The sequence below is a fragment of the Panulirus ornatus genome, chromosome 63 (genome assembly GCF_036320965.1).
Source record: "Panulirus ornatus isolate Po-2019 chromosome 63, ASM3632096v1, whole genome shotgun sequence".
Classification (NCBI taxonomy): Eukaryota; Metazoa; Arthropoda; class Malacostraca; order Decapoda; family Palinuridae; genus Panulirus; species Panulirus ornatus.
In genome coordinates this window covers 10,333,236-10,346,964 of record NC_092286.1, presented here as the reverse complement: position 1 = coordinate 10,346,964, position 13,729 = coordinate 10,333,236, and the positions used below count along the sequence as shown (strand labels likewise).

General features: G+C 41.3%; 1 protein-coding gene across 2 annotated transcripts in view; it reads right to left on the bottom strand.

Moving 5' to 3' along the window:
- The window catches only part of Myo31DF (Unconventional myosin ID), a 130,906-nt gene that overhangs the window by 28,298 nt on the left and 88,879 nt on the right, over positions 1-13,729 (bottom strand). For both annotated transcript variants that reach the window (XM_071656737.1, XM_071656738.1), the window contains exons 2-7: positions 9,005-9,111; positions 7,332-7,527; positions 5,911-6,130; positions 3,435-3,650; positions 2,987-3,190; positions 843-1,047 (exon numbers count right to left, since the gene is read on the bottom strand). In XM_071656737.1, the coding sequence (XP_071512838.1) occupies positions 843-1,047; positions 2,987-3,190; positions 3,435-3,650; positions 5,911-6,130; positions 7,332-7,527; positions 9,005-9,111 (1,148 nt within the window). The remainder of the gene's footprint in view (positions 1-842; positions 1,048-2,986; positions 3,191-3,434; positions 3,651-5,910; positions 6,131-7,331; positions 7,528-9,004; positions 9,112-13,729) is intronic.

The window sequence follows — 13,729 nt, the reverse complement described above, 5'->3', positions numbered from 1 at the left end:
CAACAACTGACTCACTTCCCAAGCTCTCTCATCCCCAACAGACTTCATACTTGCCCCTCTTTCCAAAACTCTTGCATTCACCTCCCTAACAACCCCATCCATAAACAAATTAAACAACCATGGAGACATCACACACCCTTGCCGCAAACCTACATTCACTGAGAACCAATCACTTTCCTCTCTTCCTACACGTACACATGCCTTACATCCTCGATAAAAACTTTTCACTGCTTCTAACAACTTGCCTCCCACACCATATATTCTTAATACCTTCCACAGAGCATCTCATGAAAAAATAATTCAGGAACTGTTCAGTATATACAGCAAATAGCCTCAAGAGTAAGAGTAATCTTAACATTATCAGAGAAAATTAACAATATCCTACGATTTATTTCCCTTCCAATCTCAATGTGCAGCTAACAGAAGTGATAAATGAATATTTTCCCTTGATTTTTTATAAATTCTTTGATCTGTATGCTTTAACCTAAACTCAATTTTCCAACTGCTTAACCAATACTTTGAACTCCATCCAAGAAGCTAGACAAAGTACTAAAAGAACTGCAATGAGAAATTAGAAACATGCATGAAAACACTTGAAAGAGTACCTGACTTGTTGCTGGAATCAGTCCCAGATGAACCAAAAATCAGTAATTATGTAATGCAGGAGGCACCTGAGAAGAATAGTCTTATTCATCAACCAAAACATGTGGTGAACACTTTGAACTAGCAGTGCCATTTTGACTAAATCTCATCGTAGGTACCAGAGGATACATTCTTATCTGTATGAAGTGAAACATTCTTTCCGTCTAGTTTTGTTACTTTTCTCTGCTACATAGACTCACCAATAAATAGCTGCTGTAATTTTTCATTGCAATAGTTGATGCAGAACTGTTCAAAGCTATTGCGTTCAAATATCTCAAAACCGTAGATGTCCAAAACACCAATGACAGTATTGTATTTGTAGCGGGCAGCTGTACCTTCATAGCGCACCTCAATGGCTTTGTTTACTCTTTCCACAATGAAAGAGAAAAGTCTCTCGTAGATGGCCTGTAACATTATGAAACTTAGATTACTGTGAGTTAGACTAAAGATAGAGGTGCTTATTATCAGATTTACATTAGAGTATGCACAAACAGATTGAAATGGAAAGATGGAAAGCTTTTAAAATGATCTGTATTACTATGTAACACATTAAGGAGAATAAAGAATTAAAACTATCCCTGGGGATAGAGGAGAAAGAATACTTCCCACACACTCCCCGGGTGTTGTAGAAAGTGACTAAAGGGGATGGGAGCAGGGGGCTAGAAACCCTCCCCTCCTTGTATCTTAACTTTCTAAAAGGGGATGTCTCCATGGTTATTTAATTTGTTTATGGATGGGGTTGTTAGGGAGGTGAATGCAAGAGTTTTGGAAAGAGGGGCAAGTATGCAGTCTGTTGTGGATGAGAGAGCTTGGGAAGTGAGTCAGTTTTTGTTCACTGATGGCTGATTCACTGGTGGCTGATTCAGGTGAGAAACTGCAGAAGCTGGTGACTGAGTTTGGTAAAGTGTGTGAAAGAAGAAAGTTGAGAGTAAATGTGAATAAGAGCAAGGTTATTAGGTACAGTAGGGTTGACGGACAAGTCAATAGGGAGGTAAGTTTGAATGGAGAAAAACTGGAAGAAGTGAAGTGTTTTAGATATCTGGGAGTGGATTTAGCAGCAGATGGAACCATAGAAGCGGAAGTGAATCATACGGTGAGGGAGGGGGCAAAAGTTCAGGGAGCGGTGAAAAATGTGTGGAAGTCGAGAACGTTATCTCGGAGAGCAAAAATGGGTATGTATGAAGGAATAGTGGTTCCAATAATGTTATATGGTTGCGAGGTGTGGGCTATAGATAGAGTTGTGCGGAGGAGGGTGGATGTGCTGGAAATGAGATGTTTGAGGACAATATGTGGTGTGAGGTGGTTTGATCGAGTAAGTAATGAAAGGGTAAGAGAGATGTGTGGTGGAAAAAAGAGTGTGGTTGAGAAAGCAGAAGAGGGTGTTTTGAAATGGTTTGGTCACATGGAGAGAATGAGTGAGGAAAGATTGACAAAGAGGATGTATGTGTCAGAGGTGGAGGGAATGAGAAGTGGGAGACCAAACTGGAGGTGGAAAGATGGAGTGAAAAAGATTTTGAGTGATCGGGGCCTGAACATGCAGGAGGGTGAAAGGCGTGCAAGGAATAGAGTGAATTGGAACGATGTGGTATACCGGGATCGACATGCTGTCAATGGATTGAACCAGGGCGCGTGAAGCATCTGGGGTAAACCATGGAAAGTTTAGTGGGGCCTGGATGTGGAAAGGGAGCTGTGGTTTCGGTGCATTATACATGACAGCTAGAGACTGAGTGTGAACGAATGTGGCCTTTGTTGTCTTGTCCTAGCACTACCTCGTGCACATGCTGGGGGAGGGGGTTTTCATTTCATGTGTAGCGGGGTGGCGATGGGAATGAATAAGGGCAGACTATGAATTATGTACATGTGTACATATGTATATGTCTGTGTGTGTATATATATGTATACGTTGTGATGTATAGGTATGTATATGTGCTGTGTGAGGACATGTATGTATATAAATGTGTATGTGGGTTGGTTGGGCCATTCGTTCGTCTGTTTCCTTGCGCTACCTCGCTAATGCGAGAGACAGCGACAAAGCAAAATAAATAAATAAATAAAAAAATATATATATAATTTCTTTTCTCACATCGCCTTCACTTCTGGACACCATTCAAGTCTTTAACATTACAAACACTGATGCAATATATCATAAGACCCCTTATGCACAATGTGCAAATTCCATACTGAAGATACTAAACACTTGCTCAACTTTCCCGTACTCACTTCAAAAAGACACACACACAGTATCACTGCATTTCTTGACATAAAGTCCTGCTCACTGAATGTAAATATCTTCCTAAGTGCTGCAACTACTTACACAAAGGAATCAACCTCTGATACGTCTTACCTTTGCAAAAGCATTTCGGCCAAAACTAGCCTCACTTTCTGTGTGTTGCTTCTCCATGACCTCTCCACGTGCTGCTATGACCCTGTGGCACAAAGCCTTGCTCACTTCTTCTGGAGAAACACGAAGGAGTTCCGCAATGTGTTTCACAACTTTGGGGTTTTGAATCTGAGTTTCATCTCCAGATGATGAAAATTCTATGTTACCCTAATAAGATGCATACAAAAAATGTATTATATATTTATTATATATTATCATGTATAATATTATATCATCATATACAAATACAATCCTGACATCAAGATATTTATCATATTTTCCAAAGTTATATTGTCCTGACTAAAAAGTAAATACTTCTCCATCAGATAATCTCATACAGTCTGAATATTTCAATCGGTCTTGCATCACAAGACTGGAAAAATGCTTGCAATATCCTAGGAAAGATACAAACCAAATGTAAAATGGCTCCAACTATTCTCCAAACAGCATCAATTTCATCTGGTGTGAATCCTAGTGTCTTGAAAGCCTGTTGGCAAGTCTTGTAGTCAGCTTTATCTGTTATAGAGTCTACTCTGGGTGTGCCACCCTGACAGATAAAGTGGTATGAGTTGACATCACGTTTCAGCTTCAAGCGAGAAAGCTCTGAGTCTGTGGCCCCAAAGAGAACCTGAACAAGGCAAAAGAAAGTAACAGATTAACTCCTAAGATTTTAAATATCAAAATACATGGCCCCTTTCAAAGAAATATCATAACCCTAAAACTGCTATACCCAATTTGCATGTGCTATTGCACTACAGTAGAAGCATGCATGAAGAACCTTATACAATGCAAAATAATCCAAGAACAGGATGGAGGGACAAAAAATTTTCATTCACACAAATAAAAAGCAGACACATATGATCTTTATATAACCATACTTTCACTGCCCCTAATTCCCTGACCATGAAGAATCAGGTAGAATGTACTTAGATTTTCCACAAACAAAATGGAACATCTTTCCACTATGAATGCCTATGTAGCACCAAGCACTTTCACTACACTTAACACACACAAAAAGGCAACAACCCATTTCAATTTTTTTCCTTTTCATATCTGTTTACCTATCCTTCCTTAGCATCAGAAAACGGACAAATGAGACAGAGGAAAATTTTTATGTGCTTCACTCTTCTGTTCCAACTTTTAAAAAATCATAATACAAAAAAGGGAGATTTCCAGCCCCCATTTCCACGACTCTTTGCTACCTTCTAATAATGGAGTCTATTCCAGAAATAAATGATATCTAAAGGCTTATAACTTTGTAGCTACTAATTCATGGTTCTCTGAATCACTTCATTACTAAGCATGCTATCAAACCAGTACTAACAATACTGATATCAACTAATTCTATGTGGAAATTTTAAAGTCTGATCCCAAAAACTAAAACTACTGAAGACTTTGATTGCTGTATTCCAGTTATCAACTTAATGGTAACACCTCTAACTAATACCTGGACATAAACAAAGAAGAAATGCATTTAAGCAGATGATGTAAATCATCAAAAATTAGCACTAAAAGATGATATGAGATCAAAGTGTTTCATGCCTCCAAGGAGATCAAAGTGTTTCATGCCTCCAAGCAAGCAGTGACTGCTTCTGCTAGGAGATCTGAGCGTTTCATGCTTTTGCTAAGAGATCTGAGTGTTTCATACTCCTGCTGGGAGATCTAGGTGTTTCATGCCTCCAGGAAAGAAGCTATAGCTTCTATTAAGAGATCTGAGTGTTTCATGCCTCCAGGCAAGTGGCTATTGCTCCTGCTAGAAGAACAAGTATTTCATGCCTCTCTGCAAGTTGCAATTACTTGCCTATACAACTGCCGTGTAGACAACATTTAGATTATAAGCAAAAATATCTTGGAGGAAATTCTCCACCTCTATATATAAACTAAATTTGTCTATTTCTTGCTTAAAATCAAACCAGTACAGTTATGCTTCAACAAATCAAAGAATGCTTGTGATAACATTCAGTTATTTGTAGACAGGCTTAAACAGGCAAAGGCAGATATACAGTGATCAAGTTCTCAGTGTGCTATGCAAAGATTTGGATAAAAATCATAACTGGCAATTTGAAAAAGTTCTCATACGTGTTCTGAGAGATAAAGACAAAAAGCTGTAGTAAACTTACAAAATTTCAACATAAGTGAAATCTATTCATGAGATAAACTGCCTTTAAAGCCTTGAGGACTAAATGGTCACTAATGCATGGTACCCAATCCAAAGACTGTGCTGTGTATCCAGTGCAATCATTACGAAAAGCTATATGAAACTTCTGTACAGATTTTCAAAACAAATTAGAGGCTTGTAGAGGTGACCCCACATCCTCAACTTGGTGACCTAAGTTGAGGAAATATATACCACACTATAAAACTACAAGAGAAGGTTCAACATATATTGCATCTGATGCAAGGGAGTTGAGTCTCAAAAAGACAACAGTGACCATGGGTTTACCAAGGTTGGAAGAAGCAAGTGCAGTCTTCAAGATTCTGAATTAATTTGACACTATAAACAGTGATCCATATCCTAAACATAAATAGAACCAATAGAGGGTGCAACCAATCATAAGCTACAATCAAATTATGAGTTGTGTGATGAAATACTTCTACAGTAAGACAATGGTAAATGAAAGGAGGAAGAAATATTTCTTAGGAAATGCATTATAATAAGGAAAAATTATGAGATGGGACCCTACAAGTACTGTTTTCCCCCTAAATCTTGCACAAACTGGCATACATATATACTGTTTATAGCACACAAAGACCCAAAACTCCCACACATATATATTACCGAACTATACATTAATCACAAAACTTTTGCTATAGATCATGCTATACAAGCGCAGAAAATAACTGAAATGAAGCAGTAATTATAACTGTAAAGAAAAACATTAGCCCACCTGATAAAATGAGTGAAAATTCCTCTCCCCCTGCTGCTGCAATACAACTCTAGATTTTTCCAGCAGGTAATTCTGAACATGACCACCAACTGGGTCACCCTTGAAGTCAAAGTTGATGTCCATGTATTTGCCAAACCGGGAAGAGTTGTCATTTCTGTTTGTCTTGGCATTGCCAAAGGCTTCAAGAATGGAATTTGACTGCAGGAGAACATTCTTCACTCTAAATAAATGAAAGAAGTTATCAAGTAAAAAGAATAATTTACATTTCCCTTATACACAGTTGAAAGGGAAAAATACGAAAAACCTATGCAATGCAAGTGTATTCCCTGCTTAGCCAGTTAATCATACAACCTTACCATGAGTAGTTTGTAATGAAAAATCTTCATTTACATTATCCCATTGAAAATAATAAGAAAAATTTTTCCGTGAAAAATCATAATCTGCATACTGTTGAAAAAAAAAATTCCTTATGGGCTAACCTATCTTTTCCTTATGGGCTATCCTATCTTTTCCTTAAAAAACAGTCATTACAGATTCTAAAATGGATACCATTTATTCAAAAATAATTGTTATAATGAAATTTCCAATTATTGTGATTATCACAAACTTGCAATAAATGTATTAGTGCTAATAAAGCTAATCTGCCTCAATATCCTTAGCACACACATACAGATTTGTTCTTAGCACTAAAAACAAAAAAACATTAACTCAATGCATCAGATGAGGATAAAACAAAAACAGATATACACAAGATTGATTACCATAAGAGATGATTTGAAATAATGTTACAACAGGCAAATACTGGAATACAGTCCTTGAGAATAGGTCTGAATTACTTGATCTCCACCCAACACCTTACTCTTCACCTTCCTCATCGAGCACATCACTCCTAGGCTCTATTTCACTTCCTCAAGGCCTCACCTCTTAAGCACCTAATCCCTAAAATACCTTCCTCCTAACCCTTACCTAACACCTTATCATTTCTCAACTTTTTTTATTCCTACCAATTATCTCTAGTCTCACATTCCCTAACAAGCACACTACTTCTTTCTTAGCATCTCACCTCTCAACTCCAATCATCCATCCTTCTTGCAGCAACTCTACTCAAAAGCAATTTCTCTTGCACTAATTAACATTTCAATCCCTCACCCAATTCAGAGCCACATCACTCAACATTTCTTATCTACTAAGCACCTCCCCTCCCCAAAATATTCCTATGGCATCTCACCTTCCAACCATCTTACCCCTATCAGCTCACCTTTCAACCATCTTACCCCCCAGCATCACAATTATCACACTCTATTTGGCTCCCAATCACACTCTCTTTCCTTCCCAGCACCTCAGCTCTCAACCTTCCTTCCACTGTCCCTTGTTCCTTACCTCTTAAATCTACAAGACCCCTCCATCCATACAAACCTTACCTTTCAACTTCCTCTTGGCCAGCAACATTGGTAACAGCAGCAATGTATCTCATGATGATCTTGGAGGCCTCAGTCTTACCAGACCCAGATTCACCTGATATGACAATGCAGGTGTCTTTACCCCTCCGCTTCATGGCCTTGTAAGAGGCATCAGCAATGGCAAATATGTGTGGTGGTCGCTCAAATATCTCACGGCCTGAGGAGTAGATGCAAAGTTTATTTTTGTACGTTCCTCAAAGCAAGTAATCCACTACAAGTGCTCCTGCAAGTAAATATGCTGTAAATGTACAGATGAATAAGACATACTACTGTACATGTGGAACTGTGGTACTATCAATTACCTCGTAATTCATCTCTGCAGGCACGTGACACAGATATGGCAAATAAAGTCTATAATGTATGCTACATTAGAATCTTACAGTTTTCATAGTTTATTTTGGAGAGATATTGATATATTCATTATTTCATAAGTAAAACTGCTATCTAACTTTCAAGATATCTAATGCTATGATTCACACAAAGAACGTGTGTACCATATGCTTAGTATAAAAGCTTTGCCTGTACTACAAATGACACAGTATATTCTTGATAACCATTAAGGCAGCTATCCTCTATCCACCAGACCATTGCAGATACCATCAATCAGACAATTTGCATATAAGCATCAGAGGCACTGGTTATAAGTTTGAGAAGCAATGATCCACAGTAAAGTGAATGTTAGACATCAGAAGGGCATGGTGAGACACAAGAGGATGCATAGAGGAGATGGAGAGGAGAGGAAGAGAAAATGGGAAAGAGGAAGCAGGAGACATTAAGTGTGGCAAGGCATGATGGGGAGATGTGAGAGGGAAAAAGCCAGGGAGGAAAGGAAAAGAGATGACAGTGAAGTAAGAATGAAGAGGAAATGAAAAAAGGACTAAACATGGGAGGATATGCATGAAAGATAAAATGAAGCAAGATAAAAAGGGAAGGGAGATGGGACAAGAAGTGTAAAGAGAGCAAACACAAGAATGGGAATGAAGTGGCAAAGTAGATGATGATGGTGGGGATAGATGAAAAGCAGTGGAAAGGAGACAGTATAGATGAAAAGATAAAGGAAAAAGGAAGGAAGGAAAGGAAGAAAGGGAGATGGGTGAAAAGGAAACAGAAGGGAAGGAAAGAGAGGGAGAGGTTGTCAGACGAGGTAAATGATAGAAGAGGAGAACTGGGGACAAATGAAGAAAGAAGGATACAGAGAAGGAATAGGGTGAAGAAGGGGAATAGGGGAGGCAATGAAGAGAAGGGGTTAAGTTAGAGAAAACAAGAGGAGGAAAGGGGAAGATGGGGAAAAGAGGAAGGAAGAAAGGATTACTTAGATGAGTGACTCAACCTTGACTCACAGATGCGATTCTTTGACCTAAATATGTTGCTCCCGTGTCTCCAGATGTGACCCCATGACCTACAGCGGTGAGTGACTTTGACCAACAGCTGTGGCCCCAAAAACTTACAAATGTAACACCTTAGACTTACCGATATGAACCCCTAACCCCAATATCCACAGGTATGACCATAAGACCTACAACTGTAAATCTCAAGACCGACAGGTATGAACCCCATGACCTACAGTTGTGACGTCGAAAAGTATGATGGCGCCCCCCTGTCTGTCTATCTATCTATCCCGTCAAGTGCCTTACCTTTGTACTGGTTGACGTACTCCTTGCCATAGAGATTGATGGTGCGGTAGGGGTTGACGGAGACGCACACCTCCCCAATATATGTGTAGATTTTCCCTCCATTGAATCTGCACCAAGGAAAGAAAACGTGTCTTAAGTAAATGTCCCCGGACTTAAACATACTAAAGGACTAAATTCTAAGCATATTACCAATACTGTACATATACGATTTGCTTATCTTTATGTTAGCTGGGATAGCACAGCCACCTGAAAGCCTTAATCAAGGCCATCACATTAACGCTACATAGCATATATATATATATATATATATATATATATATATATATATATATATATATATATATATATTGTCTTTTCCTAGCGCTACCTCGCACACATGATGGGGGAGGGGGATGGTATTCCATGTGTGGCGAGGTGGCGATGGAAATGAATAAAGGCAGACAGTGTGAATTGTGTGCATGGGTATATATGTATGTGTCTGTGTGTGTATATATGTGTACATGAGATGTATAGGTATGTATATTTGCGTGTGTGGACGTGTATGTATATACATGTGTATGGGGGTGGGTTGGGTCATTTCTTTCGTCTGTTTCCTTGCGCTACCTCGCAAACGCGGGAGACAGCGACAAAGCAAAATAATGATAATAAAAAATAATATATATATATATATATATATATATATATATATATATATATATATATATATATATCCTAGCCTAAGCCAGAATTTATCCACCAACCCCTAGGGGAAGATGAGCAGCTGGGTTTGACGGTGGACCAACTGCCGTAACAGGGATTCGAACTTTTGCGCTCGACCCTGGGCGGCCCGTGAATGCATCATATGGTCAGCAATGCTACCAATACACCAAAGAGATCCATCCTGTATTAAAAAAAAGAAAAAAAAAATTGAACAATGTATGAAAACAATCCTGATATTGTATGAACCTTGGTGGCAAATGATGCTAAATGACAATGTATCCCAAAGGGGTTGCAATAAACATGTTATCATTCATATTGGTGAGCTTATGATGGTGAGTGAGGGAGGTTGGCCACATCCGGTAGTTAAAGGCCACACTTGTATGATGAATGAGATGAGTTAGGATGAGTAACAGAGATGATGAGTACCTCGTTGTTAAGGACCCCCTCGCAACACTGTGACACCAAGGTAGTGAGTACACACGTGGTAAATCCACATGTGACTCTCCCATCCTCACCCCCCAAAACACACACACACACACACACACACACCTGAGTATATAATTAAGTGAAGGACTTTTGGAATGACCACCTTTCAATTACCAGGCGCAAGTGAGTGTCAGATATTTGTAGGCCAACTTATGGCCTGCTCTGGCCAAGCCAGGCCAAACCCCTCCCGGCCATTGATGGGCCAGGTCATCTGATGGGCCGGGTCATCTGATGGGCCAGGTCATCTGATGGGCCAGGTCATCTGATGGGCCAGGTCATCTGATGGGCCGGTAGATCACAGGTGTCACTGCTTCATCTTCCCAGTGCCATCAACAGCTGTGGGACTATGACTCACCCTACCTCCACGTGTAGTTATAGCCTCACTCACCACAGCTGTGGCACACACACACACACACACACACAAACACACACACACACGCACACACACACACACACACACACAGAACAACTATGGCCTCACAGACCTCAGCTGTGGCCTCACAGACCTTAGCTGTGGCCTCACAGACCTTAGCTGTGGCCTCACAGACCTTAGCTGTGGCCCCACATAAAAAATAAAGCCTTTACAGGACTTTGTCTTCCTAGAGAGACAATAGCCATCACATCAACAGGCCTCCCCACCACCAGCAACCACCAGGCGCCCTCTACCATCCCCTTCCAAACAACAACAACACCAAAAAAAAAGAAGTACGCAAACATTGCCACTCCAACCACCACTTCTCCTCCCTCACAAGCACCTCGCCATCCCCCCCCCCCCAATTCAATGCCACCCCCAACCCCTTCCCCCCTTCTTCCCAACCCCTACCGATATCCCCTCCTTCCCTCTCCCGCCCTAGCCGGAAGCCCCACACATCACCACACCTCCCTACCCACAAACACACACACACACACCACACCTCCACCGCCACAAACAGTGATTACTAAGCAACGAAGCCCCAGCCAGCCACTCACCCAGCCAGACCAAACCCTATGGGCAAATTATACAACCTACGTAAGCTTTAGATGCGCGCGCGTGTGTGGTAATTCAGAAGCCGAGAATCAGCCAATGACCCAGAATCCGCCAATCCGACCCAGGAAATGTGGGTCACAGCCTTGCAGAGGTCACACGCACACGCCTACATCCCCTAGCCTAGCCTGGTCAAGTGCGAGTTCAAAGAGAACATACTGAGGTCGGATTCAAAGGAAATATCCTCTGTGACGTAATTCTCCGAGTGAGGTAAAAGGTGAGGTACTTTGCCAACATCTTGAACATGACGGTACGACCCTTGAACACGACGGTACGACCCTTGAGAACGATGGTACGACCCTTGAACACGACGGTACGACCCTTAAGACGGTGCGACCCTTGAGAACGAAGGTACGACCCATGAGAACGACGGTACGACCCTTGAAAACGATGGTACGACCCTTGAGAACGATGGTACGACCCTTGAGAACGACGGCACGACCCTTAAAAACGATGGTACGACCCTTAAGAACGATGGTGCGACCCTTAAGAACGATGGTGCGACCCTTGAACACGACGGTACGACCCTTAAGACGGTGCGACCCTTGAGAACGAAGGTACGACCCATGAGAACGACGGTACGACCCTTGAAAACGATGGTACGACCCTTGAGAACGATGGTGCGACACTTAAAAACGAACGTACGACCCTTGAACACGACGGTACGACCCTTGAACACGACGGTACGACCCTCGAGGACAATGGTAATACCACGTAAGAATGATAACCTTCATTTCCCTTCCCGAATAGGCTGAAGGCACGTCAAGGATCCTGTGGCACAGCCTAGCTAGTTAGCGAGCTGTCTTGTTCGCTAGGGAGAAGCATCGCTAGCTAGGCGTCACGCCAGTCCGTCCGTCCGTTCGTTCGCAAGAGGAGGAGGATACAGGGAAATACATAGGAATTTCAGAGCAAAAGACCAGCTGGGGTCATTTCGAGGCTGTTCTGGAAACTCACAGATCATTGTAAAGTAAAATTCAAAAGGCTTACGTAAAGATCATTCAATAGAGGATAAACCTGCAAAATGTCGATGTAATTAAGGGGGCGCAAAAATAATTGTTCAGTCGTAGACTTGGAGCGAAACATTTAAAACGTATCTGAAGAATTTCTTGAAAGCACTCTAACTAGTGAATCAATTCATATGTAGATAATCCGGTTGAAGTAAAATGGGAAACTAGGAACCATATAATGGGTCGTTAGCCCTTGTAGGGGTGAAATGAAGAGTATTATTGAAAAAAAAAAAAAACATTCAATACCCCTAACATTTCTAAGCCTAGAAAAACTGTTCAGTAACGAGAGAAGTGGCCAGTAACTAGCAAAGAGTGATCAGTAACTAGCCAAGGGCGTTTAGTAACTAGAGGAAAGTGGTTGGTAGCTAGGAAAAAAAAATTAACAATCAAATAAAGTAGTCAGCAGCTATCGAACAGTAGCCAGTAACTAGTGAAAACTCGTCAATAACTAGCGAAGCTGTAAGTGGCTAGCGAAAAATTATCACTATCTCGCGAAAAATGGTCAGTAACTAGCCAAAAGAGGTCAGTAAATTGTGGAAAGTGGTTAGTAACTTGGAAAAGTGGTCAGTAACAAAAGTATCAAGGAACTAAGTAATAATGGTCTGTAACAAGAGAAAAGTAGCAAGGAACTAAGTAATAATGGTCAGTAACAAGCGATTAAGCGGTCAGTCAAAAGCAGAGAGTGACCAGTGACTAACAAAAAAGCAACCGTTAACTAACTCATAAATGGCCGGGAACTAGCGAAAAGTGGCTAGTAACCAGCGAAAAGATGCTAGAAACCAACGAAAAAATGCTAGAAACCAGCAAAAAGATGCTAGCAGGACCAGAAGTGGCAATAGGGACGTATGCACTACCGTCCAATTCAACACACACTAACAAGATGACTACGAAGCAATAAGAAAAGAACAATCAAACGACACGCAAAGTTTCTTCGGAATATTCCAATATTACTTCCAACATCTGGCCTTTCCTCACCTCCAACACTATATTAAGTCCGCACTTCCACAGCTGCGGCTGAGGAAGCCATGAAAATGAATGTGAAAATCCCTGGGTGTTGAGCATCGTGTGTGAAACCCACCATACCTCCTGACCAAAACCCCACAAGAACCCCCATCCCCATAACCCCGATTCAACCCCTATGTCTCCTAACATACCAGAGGCCCCTAACCCCCTCACCATACCCCGGGCCAAGCTCACCAGGCCTTCTATAACTCTGGTCCAACCCCACTAAACCCCTAAATCTAAAAACAAACTACACCAAATCCTCCATACCTCAGTCCAACCTCACAACCCCTTACAAAACCTCAACAGACTCCATAACTCGGGCCCACTGCCACTAGACCCTTCCCTATCCCAACCTTACCCCATCAGGTCCCCATAACCCCAGTCAACCCCCCCCCACCCAACCCCGAACCAACCCCACCAGCGCCCGAACACTAACCCCGACAAGCAACCCCCCCACCCGCAACCCCCAACCCCACCACCAATACACAAATTCAAAACAATAAA